The 17,602-nt window shown below is 41.4% G+C and overlaps 2 protein-coding genes and 1 non-coding gene across 12 annotated transcripts in view; 1 reads left to right on the forward strand and 2 right to left on the reverse strand.

The window, feature by feature from the left end:
• The window catches only part of LOC118430483, a 15,239-nt gene extending 14,622 nt beyond the window's left edge, over nucleotides 1-617 (reverse strand). For both annotated transcript variants that reach the window (XR_004832863.1, XM_035841386.1), the window contains exon 1: nucleotides 309-617. Coding sequence is in view for 1 of the 2 variants with exons in the window: in XM_035841386.1 (XP_035697279.1) it covers nucleotides 309-495 (187 nt within the window). In the remaining variant the exon portion in view is untranslated. The remainder of the gene's footprint in view (nucleotides 1-308) is intronic.
• A 3,295-nt stretch (nucleotides 618-3,912) lies between these two features.
• Nucleotides 3,913-3,984, reverse strand: Trnad-guc. Its single transcript has one exon. It is a non-coding gene; the product is annotated as a tRNA-Asp (tRNA).
• Nucleotides 3,985-4,417: 433 nt separating this feature from the next.
• LOC118430579 (msx2-interacting protein-like) overlaps nucleotides 4,418-17,602 on the forward strand; it is a 46,743-nt gene continuing 33,558 nt past the window's right edge. For 8 of the 9 annotated variants that reach the window (XM_035841537.1, XM_035841541.1, XM_035841540.1 and 5 more), the window contains exons 1-2: nucleotides 4,418-4,636; nucleotides 14,739-15,044. In XM_035841537.1, the coding sequence (XP_035697430.1) occupies nucleotides 4,554-4,636; nucleotides 14,739-15,044 (389 nt within the window). In that variant the 5' untranslated portion in view covers nucleotides 4,418-4,553. The other variant, XM_035841544.1, reaches the window with a different exon arrangement.

A 17,602-nucleotide genomic window follows, 5' to 3' on the forward strand; every position in this document is an offset into this window, starting at 1 on the left:
CGTAGCTCTAGTAGCCCTAGTCCGGGTGAGATATAGATATGCCACAAATGTAACGTTAATTGAACGTGAATATAGGAGTGTAACGTTTACGAATCTCTTCTTCGAATGCCAAAAGTATGATACAGCGCAACAACAAGTATGACTGACTCAATAATAATGGAAACACATCTTCTAGAGCTCTAAAGACATTATTAACGGCGGAAGTGTGAAAATCGATCTTGTAATTGATCAACTATTGACTTTTAGTAAGGTTAAAATGTGTACCGAAAGATCGACACATAGAATTGTACAACTGAATTACATCTCACCTTGTTCCTCTGATAGAACGTTATCCGGATCGCAAATCCAGGACGGGATCCCGTCCAGTCCACATTTCACCAGATCCTTCTGCGGATCTGGGTAGTCGTATCTGTTCCACTCCTTTCCGTGAACACACACGAGCAGAGCCGTGAGTGAGAAGCTGACCAAAACTTGGTGGAAACTTACGCGCAACATGTCGGTGAGAGAACGTTTGAGAAGACACGACGTTATAAAATGTTTCTCCCGACTAAAACACGAGCCGAACACGTCCGAGTCTTGACTGAGCGGTGACTAAACGAAAAGTGTCGTGCTGCGGTGTGTGACGTAGCAGTACACGCCCACGCGCCCGTCGGAAGGTCCTTAGCAACAGCCTTAGCAACACCAATCACAGCGTCGTGCGGGAAAGGCGCGGCAGTCGGTAATTGTTTGGGGGGAAAGGGCAAGAAAGCCACCGGTAGGGTGTAACATAGTACCCAATTGTTACATACGCACCACTTTAATATCAACTTCATGTTTAAAGTACCACCAATCCCCCCCTCCCGACTGTATTGCTGCGTTAAAAGTCGCATGCCGGCTCTTAAAAAAGTCTGAAAATTGTGCAATGTTTCCAGGGATTCGTCATTTTTTGGCTGCATTCCCTATTGTGCGATATGAAAAGAGGCTGACGTGGTCGCATGGTATTGTAATCACAGGAAACCCAGCGGTTCCAGGGCGCAGTTAACACCCTACACTTACAGTTGTTCATCATTGCCTATAAGAATGATTTAAGTCTCTCAACTCTCAAGTATACGTACATTCAGGCCCTTGCCAGGTAGATTAACGGATTCCACCCGGTATTTCTCAACCACAGGGTTCGGTTACAGGTGTTTCCGGGACAGGTAAGCCCAGACAGGTACAGGTATGTGCACACAAACACATACCTGGGCGGCGCGGCGGCTTCAAACCAACAATACCGGCGACATGCCCATATTTAGCATGGCTGCCTTGACGTCATATTCAAACGATCGGTTGCTCTAAAAATATCTCTAACTAAACGAGTTCTCGGGGCTGTTTTTAGTACTTGTACTACGACTTAAAGTAATGTGCGTGTAACACTTAACAAAGTGTCATCTATTTCCAAGAAATATCAAGAGAGGTTGGGAAAACGTATAAGAAAGTTAGAATTGATTCGAAGAAAGTCAAAGTTCAAGTTGATTCTATCCAAACGAGTTCTCGGGCCGTTTATGGTACTATTGAAATAATAACACTTAACAATGTGTCATTTTTTCCAAGAAATATCAAGAGAGGTTGGGAAAATGTATATAAAAGAATGGCGGAATTGATTTGAATAGATAAAGTAAAAAATCAAGTTGATTTCCTGTGTCTGGTTTTGACTTACGTCATGACTTGTTGAGGCAGGCGGCAAAATCGGAACTTCAAGTTGGCGTGTCTTCCGACAGCGGACGTAAACATGTGACATCAATTCACTCAATAACAGACGACTATAACCATAACGTCAAGTTCTGTAAATAAACATGACGGCTACGGTGCATTAACCTGTTGTCAGTGTTGACAAGGGGAAGTTCAACGGTTCCGCCAAACGTTCGAGTTGTGATGAGGCTGGGACAGGGGACATGGCTGAAGGAGGGACTATTCAGTCACGTATGGTTTAGAACTGTTTCGAGTTACAATGTATTCTCCAATCAGAAGTTTCGGTCAGGAGATTGCAGCCGAAAGAAATCCGACTGGCAACTTCTAACGTTACTAGTAATAGTAGCCCCCGACAGCAAGATCTGCTTGGAGATTAACTTTTGAGTAGACGTCGGAGAAGGACGATAACTTGAATCTGACTTCAGCATGCGGTACCTTACGGTATTGCAGAACTTCCAAACCTACCATACAGTAACATGTCGAGGCTCCGAGTTCGTCCTCTCCGCAATACGTTACTTTAGGCCATGTTGATTTGATGAACTGAACTGATTTGATTATATGGAAGGCACCCTTTGAGAACACCAAAACTGAGGCGAACGTGTGAATAAAAAGAAGATTGAACATATGACCGAACACACAGAATACCAAACAATAGTTTCTTCATTTTTGTTCTTTCACATCTTCTCTGACCTTGGAATGTTACAAAAAAATAACTTACATGCATGACGTTTTCCCATACTTGTTTTTGCAATCAGATATACAGATATACAGTGTTTGGTTATTCTGAAGCTGCTTTGTACGATTCAAAGTACAGTGTGTTTGAAAACTTGTGTTAGATTTTTTTTTAATTTTTGGAAATACGAAAATTAATTCACGAATATTTATATCCGACTATCAGACCCGATCATGCAGACCTTACTGTCGACTGTGGACCTAGTTTGCCTTTTCGGTTTATTCTCCGGATGGGCTTTGGCAGAATCAACTTACTAAGTTCCTCCTTTCCGGCATTGCACATAGGCTAATGCACTACCCAACTTCCCTCACAGACTTCTAGAAGTGGCGCTGGCAAATCGCGAATCACCGACTATAGTAATCTACTGATCTATACAGACAATAGTAGCTGTCGCCATGAAAGGAACTCCACTGGCAGCAGCGACCTCTGGCGGTAGCCTCCAAACCGGTTAGCAGCGGCGGGTGAACAGCCGCAAAGAAAGGGGGAGTATAAAAACATACACAGCATTTACATTGCAACAACAAACACCACAGGGTATCTGAAAATGGACAAAATGCACAAACATAACGGATCTCGTTTGTATACATGGTGGTGAAAACCTGACTACATGTAACATGTAGTTAGATCCCTGACATGTTATCTTCAAACGTTCACCATCTACAAGAACTCTGATTAGTTGTAATCTTATGTAGCCTGATTAAATCTCGCTTATAGCAGCCCGCCAAACATCCGCCGGGGAGGAGCCAGTTACAGCCCTGGATAGTGGAGTTTGTGTTACACAGACTATAATCTCATGTAACTAGATGTAATTAGATAAGCATTTTTAATGGAGGTAAACGAACAAGCGTGAAATTATGACTTGTCTTCCAGTATTTTTTCTGGTCTCCTCCATTACATGCACTTGATTTGATACTACGGTGTTTGAGAAGTGATGCGTAGACTTGATATTGTTTCGTCAGGTATTTCTTTATAAAACTCTGTCTTAATGTGGATTAAGAACTCTGCATTATTCCACATTTTTGATTCGAGGTGTCATTTCATTACAACGCAAAATGTACTGCAGTAGATTTATTGTCCTTGTCATTTGCATTCTGCCCTTCATAGTTGCCATATGGCACTTTCTTTGATGAATGTCTTTCTGTAAGGTATTAGATATGGCTTCTGTGGCACAATACCAGAAATGATAAATCAAATCAAGTTGACCACAAAAGATTTTGTACTGAGACAATCAAATGAGCTACTAGTATTACTCCAGAGACAATATGTCTAGACTACTTGTATTCCATTCAAGGTATAGCCGGGCTTCTGCAATTTTATGAAATACTAGTAACCGCATAATAACACCACTTCTTCCATACATAACTAACACAAGAAGCAAAAACATACGAAAATAGAAATATTTTGCGTACGAAGAAAAATTCTTACCTTTGGACAGAGCAATTTCATTTCAAGAAGAAAAAATATTTGCTCTCCGTGTCGGGGAATCGAACCCCGGTCTCCCGCGTGACAGGCGGGGATACTCACCACTATACTAACACGGATTGGCATGTCCGGGCAGTCGGGCATTGTAAGGCTTTATACTATATTTTCCCTACAACAACAAACCACATTAGTGATCACCCCCATATTTTCTTCATTTTCTACGTTAGTATTCATACGTAGAATATAATGTAACCCCTGGATTCACTTTTGGCCGTAATATTTGCGCTAGTAACGTAAAAAGCGACGCAAAAGATGTTGATATCAGGCCACTCTGTGTATGATGACGTCACGCGGCGCGAGACAAATTGATAGCAGCCAAACATTATTCTGCATCTCTGCATCAATTTCAACCAAGAATATCGTCGTAGCAATACAAATAAGATTGTATGATATGAAGTATTATGTTAGTAATTTTTGTATAAAATATTTGTACAATACATGCTTTTGTCTTTAGATACGCATATTTTTCTGTCTGAAAATTGAGACCGTTTCTGAACGCATCAGCTTGCGGCAGAAATCGTTCGGATCGTCCATGACTGCCAGTGGAAGGGAGGGGAAGTAACTACTGTTTTCCAAGGATTTTCCACCGGAATTTCCACAGGATTTATCTTAGGAACTACCCTGAAATATGGTCAGAGAAACTAGGCACTTGTGGGTCGGGAATTTACCGGATAACGTGCGCGAGGAGCGTATCATCGAACATTTCAAACGGTGAGTGTACTTGGTTGGATGGGTGCTGGGGGTAGAGGCGGTTGGGGGCGGGTAGTTTCCGAACGGCTTCCGCTATCCTGACCAAAACACACAATTATCCACTGCCTACACTTTCCATGTGATGGACAGTTGCTCAATTATCCGTCTGTGTGTACGTCAGAGGGGTATCTTTCGTCTAAACGCCCCTTATTGTGGGGTATTAGGTGCAGAAGTCGCCGTATGCTGGTTGGAAACATGGCGGGGCCGCTGGCAGGCGCACGAGATCTCCAGACGTGCTACTCACTCTGCCGCGCCGCACAGACACTGTCACCCGTCCGCCTACCTCCCCCTTAACGTGCCATTTTATCATGTGGACACTCCGTGTGCGTGTTTTGGACGGTTTTACGTCGGATGCCATTCTATGGGAGAATTTAGCAAATGAGTGGTTGCGTGTCTTTGTTGTTGCCTTGTGGAAAATCGCTTGCACGGCGAGGCAAAAAAGGGGGAGGGGGTCGGGTCAGGGTCGGCGTTGTTTACACACGATGTTCAATACGACAACGCAGTGACACAAAGGGGGAATGTTTGCTGTGCGGTGAACCTATTTGGTGGAGGGACGTCTGCTGAACCTAGTAGCAGCGTTAAATGTAGAATTACCATTGATTTGGAAAATGAGTTACAAAGAGAGAGCAGCTGGACAAAGAATAGCTGTATGCTTGCAGATGATTTGTGAGGTATCATTTGTAACTGAAAGAGTTCACGACAGGAACAGGTGTATTGCAGAAAGCATACCTATCATTTTGTGGAAACAGATGTCATGCCCATTAGTTTATGGTATTATATCCTTTTGAAGGTAATTCCTGCAGTTTTTGTGCATTTGCAACAGCTCAGTCAAGGTTAAATTTGTAACTTGAGCCTGCAACCAGTGGTCTTTGAATTTGTGTTTTGAAAGATTTACAGAAATGGCCGCAGGGTTTCAGACTATTAGATTTTGATACACGATAAAAGCCGCAAGGTCATTGTTTGAACTGTTTATACACTGTAACTTATAATTGTTTAGGGCTCAAAGTATTTTTTTTTTTCTCTTGCTTAGAACTATAGATATGAGATTCATAATATGGAGCACACCTTTTTTCCTAGAATTTTTGCCTGCAATGTTAAAAGTTCTGAAATTTCCAAAAATTTGGAGGTTACTATGTACTACATAATGTAGTAGATTCATATTGTCCTATGATAAACCAAGCCGATGAAGACATTTACTGAATATATCTTTGTATTTTTTCTTGGAAAATATGTGTCTTTGGTGTATGGATAGAGCTATATCAAAGGAAGACTAATGTTGATATCAGTTCAGACAGAAAATGACTTGTTTTATGCATACATTGGTGTGAGTATAAGTTGTGTGGCAGTCTGCTTTATAAAGTTTATTGCAGGAAAATTTATCGCACAATATATGGGTATGTTAGTAACTTACTAGTGTAAGAGTGTAAACCTCCGAGACATTAATGGAATACTAGTAACATTATATATTTCTTAGTGAAACTGCAAACAGTATTTTAGTTGAAGTGCCTCTACTACATTTATTTCAGTTTCCATGTTACGTGGTATATAACACCCAGTATAACAGCAAGCATATACACCAGCAAGCTGATGGAATTATTGCTACACATATCTCTATTTTATGAGAAGTTGTGCTGTACATTACTCTTCAGTTCGTAGGCATAAACAGGTCTGAGTTGGGGGTTATCCAAGGTAAGCTGTCGTAAACAATCAGCTGAACAAAAAGCAGGGGGTCCTGTTTGTAGAGCAGGGCTTTTCACTGCTATTGTCTGGTGTTTTTATGTTGAAGCGACCCCTGGGAAAGGACACCAACTGGTTTGCTATGAATAAATGATTACCTCAGACAGTAGGGGTGTGGGTATTAGGGGGGTAAGCCATTAGATTACACAGGCAGGGTTCCACTATTGTTTGTTTTGACAACTCAGTAGACTCTACAAGGTTTCAAACATTTTCTTTTTAGAACATCGTGACGGTTACGCACTATTAACCTGTTTGAATTATTGTGTTTTGGGTACCCTGAAGTTCATCACTTCTAAGGATGGTACAGTACTTTTTCTATTGTGTGTAAAAAGACACACTCACAGTCTCACTGTAATTTGCATTACACAAGCCACAGGGTTGAGTCATTTGTTGTTTGGGGTCTTTCGCCTAAACCATGTGTTTGTATTGTGAATTGAGATTGTAGTTGTCTTTGTATAACTTTTGTGCTGAGGTTGACTTGACTGTTTTGTATGGTAGTTCTGTATTTTTTGAAAAGGCACTAGGTTCTTCCTGTTATGTATTTGCTGATTTTTTAGCAATGCTCCAACATTACCTCCACGAAAGTAGGAGGTTATGCATCAAGCAGGGCCTGTCTGTATATACTTTGTGTGTTATGGGGTCTGTTTGTCTCATATGCTAACGACAGAACTGCTGAATTGATTGCTTTTGAAGTTGCTGGTTGTGACAAAAACTGGACATAATTAGTTAGATTTTGTGCATATTGGTTGCTTTCCTAGTTGAATATTGTATTCAGGAATGACCATACGTGGACTAACTGTGTTCGGTGCAAATTTGCTATGAATATTGTCAGCTCTACAGTAGTTTTTTTTTTTTCATTTGCATATTGCTGAAGTAGATAGGGGACCTGGCTTCTCTTTGAAGTCAAGACCTTTAGTTTCCAGAATCCAGATTAGCTGTGGTGGTGCAGTCATATGTATATATATATATATATATATATATATATATATATATATATATATATAACTCATTTAAAAAACGTGACGATATTATACTATCATGAACCAGCACATAATGATAGCCTGATTGTAAATATTATATACCATGTGTAAGATAGATTAGTCTGTTAGATTTTTAGATACTAGTAACTCATGTAGTGTTCTGTTCTGTATGTATTGTATGTTCAAGTTGCCAAACACTGTATCCTCTACAATTGTTGTGCAATAAAGTTCTTCTTCTAAAGTTCTTCTATGTTGTTTATCAGGTCTCTGGCTCTAAAATCTCCAGCTTGTGCTATTACTGTATCATCCCCCAGGCAGGCACATGTGTTGTTTGTCAGGCATCCACCCTCCCCAGAACTACTAATGTGTAGTCCCTGTGCTATTTGTCATGTAAAGTGCAGCTGGCATTCAGACAGACCCCAGGGACATAAATAGAGGCTGTTTTTTTCTGGTGGAGCGTGTACAGTGTATGTCCTCCACTGTTTGGCAGTGCTACATTTGCATAAGAGGGCATTTCAGTGGGTTATTTCAGGAGGGTTGTTTGTCTACAGGATCTGGTGGCAAGTTGACCCACCCCAGACCAGTTTTGAGCTGAAACTTTTTATCTGGGTGATTGTTCAGTGAAGCATATTTTTTAAATTACCAGATCTAGTATTGGAAATAAAGGATACAGCACTTGTAGGGTTGTGGTGGCCTTTAACATAGAAAACAATGAAAAACAAGAAACTGAAGTTCTGTTGTCCTTTTCCACTGTTTTTCATACAGCTTTGCACATGATAATTTTTGTGTGTTTGGTTTGTCAGGTACTTGTCAACCCATTATCTAAGTTGTTGTTTTCACAGGGTTGTTCCAAATGACTGGTTTGCACACCCCATTGCCTGATTATGTAATACGATCTGAAATGAAGAAGGGGGAAGAACACTACAGTAGACCTGCTGGCCATGTGTTTTCTATCTTGATCATGACCTCAGGCACACTTGCTAGGTACACACCCATGGAGTTGGCCAGTTTTCTGGATACAGGAGTCTGTTTTCGTTCTGGTTCCGTTTTTGTTTATATAGAGAAAAAGAGGCACTGAGGAGACACAGCTGAGGGTCTCAAGTTGTTGGCACGAATATTTTGACATTGGCACTGTAGTGTGGTGTAGGTCCTTTGTCTGTAGAACCAGCCTGATCTGGTTTTGTCTTGTTTGTAGTTTTCTCTTTGTGGGCAGTACATCAACAACCTTACAAGTCTGGAACAGCTTATAGATGTGTATCGGTTTCGAGACGACTCGGCACCTGAGACAACTCGGCCCTAGTCGGCACCATACTTACTTGGCACATAACTTTTATATTTTGCACTCGAAAAATGATAATCCTCATCATTCCGGCAGCATAATAAGTGACATAAGAATGTACAAATCAATCTCACCCCACGAGGTAACGTTTTGGATACAAATTTTTAGGATACAAGATCCCCAAAACATGTTGCGGGCCGCGCCGGCGACGCCATTTTTTAGTTGTTATATCGGCGTTCTTTCACGATGTCACTCTACTTCTCTTCTATATCACCGTGTTTGCAAGTTAGTACAAATGAAAATAGATGTAATAAGCAGTTCAATATATTTTGTTGGTCATAAATTACAACTGTTTGTAGGTTTCAAAAACGCGTTGAGATGACCGATCTGATGTAGAGCCTCGGCCGTTCAAAGTTAACGTACCTTGAAGTGACGTTCAGAGCCTCAAAATGTCCGTAAAATTGTGCCGACTGTATGACTTACAAGTCAGAGAAATGTTTTGCAGTTAAACATCTTGCATTTCTCACAAACTTTCACAATTTTATGTCATATTCTTGGTGCCAAGTTTTCTCACTTGGCTAGGTGCCGAGTCGTCCCAGGTGCCGAGTTGTCCTGATACCATGTGTATCATGTGGTAGACACTGTTGGTCTCTGTAGGATTGCTGTAGGGTTGATGCAAAAGTAGAATTTTACCATGCTCAGTATTGACCATGAACATGGTTCTCTCTGCTATGTTTTTTTAATGAAATTATGGGGCAGTTGTATATATCTATTCTTGGTGGAGATAAGCGTTCAGAACCCCTGCTCTTGTCCCAAACATTGGGATCATTGCAAGAGGTATTGATACTAGGTTGTATGTCACATTGGCTGGTGTTTGTTTTCAGCAGTAGGGACATAGCTCAGACACTTGCCCCTTTTCTTGTTCCGCCTAAAAATAGAAGTAGAATTGCCTCAGAGCAATATGTATAGTAACTGGTGATAAGTAAGGTAGTACACATACTAACAGTGCAAAATTGGAATTTGGGCAACTTACTGGCTCAAGCAAAAGCTGTTCCATATGTGGCTGATTAGTTGCAATAGAACTGAACCTTGTAATGGTAGAAAACTGTTTTGTTTCTTTGATAAACTTGTATATTAATTCATTGTGGAAAGCTAGATTTTGTTGTGATGAAATACTACATATCCGTCAGCATTATTATCTCCTAAAATCTTCCCAGCCTTTTCTAATAGGAACAATTTTGTTGAACAAAGCAGTATAGGCGGTTAGAAAACTTAGATGAGGTTGTGGCTGATTGTTTGCCCAAGCCTTTGTGTGCTGACGTGGCCAGTTCCATTCCACCTTTGCCCTGGTGCCAGAGTCTAATCAGGAGCACTGTGCTATAACATGGCAACCCCTTCTGGTCTGTGGACAAAGTTGGTCTGCAATAAAGTCATGTTTTTTATGGAAGCAATAAAAAAAAAATACGCAGTACCATATAGTATAGGACTCAAAGTACTTGGTGCATTTGTACATGTATTGCTTTTGTACACCCAGACATGGATTCATTCTTGTAATGGTTGTGTGGGTGCACTGGTGTACCCAGATATTTGAATAGGGTTACATACATAAATGTAACACTACTATACAGCATAGCCTTGGCATTTACGTGTTACAAAAATAATAAAATCTTTGTTGAATTACGTCGTTTAAGATCAGAAAATAGCCATAGAATTTTGTGCATCCCAATTAATTTATCTAAGCTTGAAGCTGTTGGCAAATTTTAGTTTTTTATCACTGACATTCTACATTCAGATTATTTGGTACACGGAAAGCTTTAAACTAGGTACACTGGCTCTTTTTAAAAATACATTTCTACAAATGCAGTAGGTATAACAGTACACTTCTTCCAATTTTGTGTGTGTTCGATAATTATGACCTTAGATTAGTTTGGTAGAAAATCTGATACTGTATTTGAAGTCTAGGCAGGTTTCAGTACCCTTTGTGCCCCGGTTGCATATGGACAAAACATCATAGCCGACACGTCAGCAGTTTTTTATGTACTGCATATATTACAGACACACCATGATGTCATCATGTCTCCCTATTGGTCTCCAGCATACTCATTATGAAATGTGCTTCAGGGCAATAAATCTATGGAGATGGTTGCACTTTCAGGTGTAATTTCATTATTCAGACCGTAGTGGTACGTGAATTACGCATAACATAAGTAGGAAAATGGACTACGCACTGATGACACACAATCATGAGTCGAGCAAACAGAATACCAAACTGGCTGAACATATTCTTGATACATGTTTATTGGTGTAGAAAGCTAGCCACAGCAAACTGGTTAAAGCTAAATGCTACAATATCAAAATCAGTGCTGTCTCTAGGACCCGTCCCTTCATCCTGGACAAAAATTTGTTTTTTGGGATGGAAAAAGTTTAAGTCTTCATCATGACATGAAATTGATGGAATATATTTTCGTCATTTTATGATTTAACAACGAAAAAAGCTCCCAAGCAATGAATGGGATGAAAAGAAATAAAGCTGGAAACAAAACAGGTTTTCATCCAGGTAAGGCAGTAACAGCAGTGCTGAGCTAGCTCCTCTTGATACATTCCAGGTAGACGTGACATCATCTCATATTTATAGGCTTGCTGTCCTGCATGGTAAGTAAGCCATAGTAGCCATTAATATGTGAATAGGTGTAGTGATCCATTTTTTGCTCGCACAAGCATACGCTGTACTGTCCTAGTATTAAAATTGGTTGACTCTTCTGTCTTAGATTGTACATGCTGTAGCTATGCTAAACCGATGTGCTGCATATAGATACGTGTTGATAGTATTATAGCCTCTGAAGTAAAAGTAAGCTAATGAAATTGCATTGTAAAAGAATATCATGTCACGTGTAATGTATATTTACATACCTGGTAGTAGGCAGAGAATGCAAGTGTGGAAACCTGAATATGCACTTAGCTGTAATGAAAACATCTATAGGCAGGAACTCATTTGCTTCTTTTAATCTTGAAGAATTTTTCTTGGAAGCTTTTAGGATCAGATTGAGGTTTGGACTGTAATCTCAACAAGGTATCCTAAGTGGTGGGAAGTGTCTGTATTCTGAACACGTACCATCGTGTAATGGTTAACCCAGAATTCAGATGAAGTGCGGCGTGACAGAAAGAAAGCTTTTAGCCAGCCTGACATGTCGGTATGATGTGTGGAATAATGAATAGAACATGGGTAGAGCTATTACTATTAGTATTCTTACCACATCTCAGATTAGAAGTGCGAGGGCAGAAACTGAACTCGGCTGATTCAGAAAGGGGCCTGCTGGATATTTTTTCCATAAGGCATAATCCACGTAAAGCTTAACCAACGGGTGATTGAATTTAATGTAATATCTCTCTTGGATAACACATCTAGAGTCTCCTGTTCAGTCTTGTATAGAGGTAATGGCCAACAGGTCCAGGAAACTCAAGGGGAAAAGGGTCAGCTTTCTGTTTTAGAGTCTGTGATAATGTGTTTCTTATGCACAGTATAATGAAATCGTATTTGCTGTGGATTGAGTATTGCAATTGGTATTTTTGTATGCATTCAAACCTTGGAAAAAATATTAGTCGATTTTGCAGAAAGAGTGGATAAATGATTGAATCATGCAAATGTTCAGGAAGGTGGTGAGGACATTTGTGCAGACCTCGCTGAACTCCAGACTCCTACAGAATATTGATGTTGGTTTGTGGGGCGGAATGAAGTCAGGGCACTTTATGGAGGTCACTCAGATGGAAGAAATGTGTTTTTACTTTCCTTGACAGGAGGGCGCGTTGTCTTGGTTTCATACGAATAAGGGGGCCTGAAGCCTTTTTCTGTAAAGCGTAGTCAGCCGTTTTAATCTTATGTGATCTGTGATATAGACTGCTCCAATTCATTGGGTGGTTGAATTTAATGTAATGCGTTTTGTGGGTTTCAAATTCTACCTTTATTGCATCCATAAAGCCTCTCCTTCTGTGTTATAAGTGCAGAGAATTTTGAGTGATTCGTAATACACTACCCCTTACCCAGCCCCCCTTTAGTATGGTGGACATATCTCACCAGGCATGGCGGAACCGATCGGCCTGATTAGATTTTACTTTGATGCTAATCAGTATTAATGAGTTCAGACTTCAATCTGACAGCAAAGGGGTTATAAACCAGGGAGCAGCAAATCAGATATGCGCAAGGTGGGGTATTGATTCGCTGCCCGCAGAACGACAGAGTTCCAATCTCCCCGCGTTCCCCCCCGCTGCAGAGCTTCCTGGATATTGAGCGTTGATTGCGGCCGGCACGAGGGAAATGGAATATCGATCGTCGGAACGCTAAGCTCTAATGGAAAGGCTGTGCTGTGCATGCATAAACGCTAACCCAGTGTAAAGAGAGCTGTGAGTGGAATGTTTAAAAAGGGAGTATGCAGACTACAATGGTACACATTAGTCTACCGACCTAAGAGCTTTTAATTGGTTAGGGATTATTTTAAAAGCAGGAGAACTCTTTTCCTTCATGCATTATCTCCTGGTAGAGACAAGTATGGAATACTTTCTATATAGTTCATAACATACGGTGGTATTTTTCCAACGTCATCGTTTGTGAAAGGGACTTAATTGGAAGGTGCTTTGGATTATTCATTTATCACATATTGACCCTGTTCTCAATGTGGTCTTAATTTCAAAGCATCAAAGATACTGAGTACAGATCATAGATTATTGCAGACCGTGGAAAACTGCTTTGCTCATCTTTTGTGGGATTTGATATTTGCTCCTGCCTCGAGGCACGGCTTAATATTTGCGGCGTGGACCGGCGTGGTAGAAATCGACTTCTTCTCATGGAGCTGATATTCTAGAAACCCAGTCTGGCAGCTGTTGAAGGCAGATAACACGAAGGTGGTCTTTTGTATGGATGGTGGGGAGATATGGATCCATACCTGTGGGGCACCTATGAGGGCCTGTCTACCAGGCCTTCCAGACACACCTACCCACACCTAGTTACTGATTGTCTGGCTGGAGAGATGACGTAATAGCAACAAATTTTGTTGGTTCTGTCATCATCAAATTAAGCTAACAATGACAGATACTGGAATAAAATTAGTTACATATAACAGTACCAATAGACTCTGTAGAGATTGTAGTTAGATAGATGCTGATATCTGTTAAGTATAGAAAAAAATATTGTTGGTTCCATCATCATCAAATAACAATGACAGATACTGCCGGGATAAAATGTGCTGACTTAAATAACAGTACCAACAGACTGTACAGATTGTAGTTAGGTACTGATATCTTTTAAGTATAGCAACAAATTTCGTTGGTTTTGTCATCATCAAATTAACAATGCCAGATGCTGGGATAAAATATGCACATAACAGTACCAGCATATTACAAATTGTATATACTTTGAAGTATTTTTTATGACAAAGAATAGCTGTGAAGAGATCTTTGATGGGACTTTGATGGGTTGGGAATACTTGAGATGGAACAGTTCAATCTGTTTCCCATTATTCCTGATGCTCAGGTGCTTCTATTTGACCCCTTTTAGCCTATCTGCAGAATAGAGAGAGAAGAGACCAGCCGCCTAATCTACCACTTGCCTTGTGGTATTAGTGGCTTGCTCCAGGGAAATGTCATTATGTACATTAAGGGGGGCTGTTTAAGAAGTAAAATGTGGATCGCTGGTTCGGATTATGATGTGAAGATATTTTTTATGTATTTATGACACGTCTCACTATTAAGTAACATAGGAAGTTTCAGCCTTCACTTGCAAGAAGAGGGATGCTTTTCTTGTCACCATGCTCTCTCCCCATCCTAAATCTATTCTGTACTGCCCCCTAGTAAGTTGCCTAGGAACCTGGATGGCCTGATATATTATAGGTGTTGTGGGAGGTGATATGCAGGAGAGAACATGGTTGGAGGAAAGTTTGATACTGTATGAGCTGTATTGATGGAGGTGGGGCTCCAGAAGGGGTTTCAAGGATACAGAATGCCTTATTCTCAAGTGAACACATGGTATTTAATAAATGTGGCCTGTCTGAAGAGTTTTTATTTGTGTTTTCTGCAGGTATGGGAGGATCGATAGTGTGAAGATTCTTCCCAAGCGCAGCTCAGAGGGTGGACTCGCAGCCTTTGTAGACTTTGTTGACATTAAATCTGCACAGAAGGCCCACAATGGCGTTAACCGCATGGGCGACAGGGAACTGCGTACAGACTACAACGAGCCGGAACGTGCGCCGGGAACGGTGGTTCAGATTCACGAAGAGGACCCGGCCACGGTGCGACAGCGGGAAATGGGGTACCGGGAGGGCGGCGTACATCCTTACGGCCCTGCGTACGGACGGTACACGCGATTCGATCGTAGGTCGGATGGGTAAGTGTGTGGCACGGATCCAGCCTCACTCTCATGTATGGTTCTCATGAATTGTTCTTTCCACAGCTGAAGGATCTACACTACGGAGGGGGTGGTGGGCATGGAATTTACCTTTACTTTTACATTGGGTTGGTTTTGGTTGGCTCGACCGACACGCAACCGGATCTGTGTGGTCCGAGACCTCAACGGATTACGCTGCAGCCCCCGGATGGATTACGCCGCCATGGAGGTATAGTTTTAGTTATAATTCCTACCGTCAGTGCCTTATATGGAATATACCACCGCTTCATTTCATCCTCACATCACCACGGATACGTACCATCACACCGGAGTACCGTCATGCCGACCGGAGTACCGCGGGAGTGTACAGTGACAGATAAGTATGCCCAGTGTGCGGGGAGGGCGAGCACTTGCTGTAAGGTATAACTGTGTGTAAGACGTGACGTGGGCTCTTGTGTTGTGAGTGTGTAGTGTTGGCACGTTTTAGACAGAACAAAGAACAAACTCCCCACGTACACTGGCAACATGGTTAACGTTTACATTCTACCGTTACATCTTATGTACATGGTAGGTAGTGACTTGAGGGCTGTTTTAACTGTTAGGGGATGGAGTACTAGCGTACAGTACGTACGTACACTTAACCTGTGGACTACTAGGATATACCACCTGTGCCTTACATGGGAGATATTTTGGGACGTACCACCTACCCCTGGGGTTAACATGCTGGTCACTCAACGTCCGTGGGAACTGTCTACTTGTTGGTCAGCAGTGTGAACTTATGGAGTACGCCTGCAGAGAGACAATGTTACGGAATACCTGTCCATGGATATATATGTATATATACACACATCTGGATTACTTGACGTAGTCTCCTAGCAAGGGGAAAAGTGACTGACTCTGACATACGCCCACGTGACTTCATCAGCAAGTATTGGACATCACTCTACTGTATCTACAGACAGCTTTACTTCTAGACATTGCAGTGTAGCAGACATGGAGTATTTGTATGCAGCGATTTGGATAAATCACGACTACTTCAATGCAGTGAACTGAGCTATCTGCAGACTTAGTTACAAACCGGATGTTTCTTTCTTCATTGACCTGGACACTATCAACAGATCTAAACAGCTGGAAGTATACTATGAGGATCAACTTGTTTTGACTTTGTCAGTATTGACTACAAGAAGAACTACGCCAGAGTTAAGTTTCATCGCGGAGCAGAAGTATTGGTATAATGTCTCGGAGAACGATGTCGGACATTACGTCACAGTCAAGTGGATTAACAGTGTGTTATAGTAAGCAGGCGAAACAATACGTGACTCGATGCCTCACGGTCCAGTCAGGACCACCGTCTGTGCAGGCTGCCCACAGAGGGGCGTCTGCTCGCTGATGGAACGGCATTGGTGACAGGCGTGAACTAATGATACATCACACATGGAATACTGAGTGATCGATGAACGGTGTCATCGCCATGGATACAGACTGATCGCGCTGGAATACTTCTGATTGGATCTACCGTGGCGCAGTGCCGACGGGACGTATCAGACGAGCAGGCATCAATCACCCACCACGTCTGGATAACTGTAACTCGCTGACGGCCCCAAATTGTGGTTTGATGTTGAATGTGGTTTGCGGTTTTGTTGTTTTGCCGACAGGCTTGCCTGTCCCTCGCCGTCAGTACCCCTTCTGTAAGACAAAGCCAAACGGCCTCCGGGTTTTATTGGATTATTACACGGTGTGTACGCCCACTCCAGGTTGGTATCCCCTAATACTGCGTGGCTTCACTGTTAACTAACCAGGTAAAAAACTACTCTGTAAGGCAAGGAGTTTGACCAGTCTTATACTAACCTTGTAACATTCAACAGATGTAGCCAGAGGTAGCACCTAGTGTACTCTTCATCTACTGATGATCTGATGAATTTTCTCAATTCTTACATGGAATAGTTGTTGCTGGGCTTGTTTTTTTTTATGATACAGAATTGTATGTATATCTATGATGACATTTTTTTCTAACAATGTGCATCACTTTTATGACACTATGTATATGATGACTTTTTAAAGATATTTTCACTGTAATCAGCTCTTTTACTATTGCAAGGAGGGAAAACACTTGATTACAAAGTTGTAACATCAGAGAAAGGGGCAATTTGATTGGCTCATGGTTGGCCAACCAGGCATAAGAAAGAAAAGTTTGTTCTTCTCATAACAAGGCATGTCACTAATGGATTTTCAAATAAAGTCTCAATCTCCAAATGATTGGCTGCATTTGATTGGCCGTCTATGACCAACTAGGGATACAATACAAAATCTAGAACTAAGTGAAACAAAGCTTGTCAAAGAGAGGTAACTACTCTCATTGCATTCTCCAGTTACTTTTCCTTTTTTTGGTAAAACAGCTTTGTAGTCAACCATTCTGAATGGGGGTGCAGGAATAAACGCAGTTGAAGTGGATGTGAACCTTTTTAATGATCTCACGACTTCTGTCATCTGCTCTCCACAAATGGAGGTTTCAGTCAACACTGAAGCTGGCCAAAGATGGAGATATTATTGCAACTCTC

Source organism: Branchiostoma floridae, chromosome 14 (genome assembly GCF_000003815.2).
Source record: "Branchiostoma floridae strain S238N-H82 chromosome 14, Bfl_VNyyK, whole genome shotgun sequence".
In the NCBI taxonomy this organism is placed as follows: domain Eukaryota; kingdom Metazoa; phylum Chordata; class Leptocardii; order Amphioxiformes; family Branchiostomatidae; genus Branchiostoma; species Branchiostoma floridae.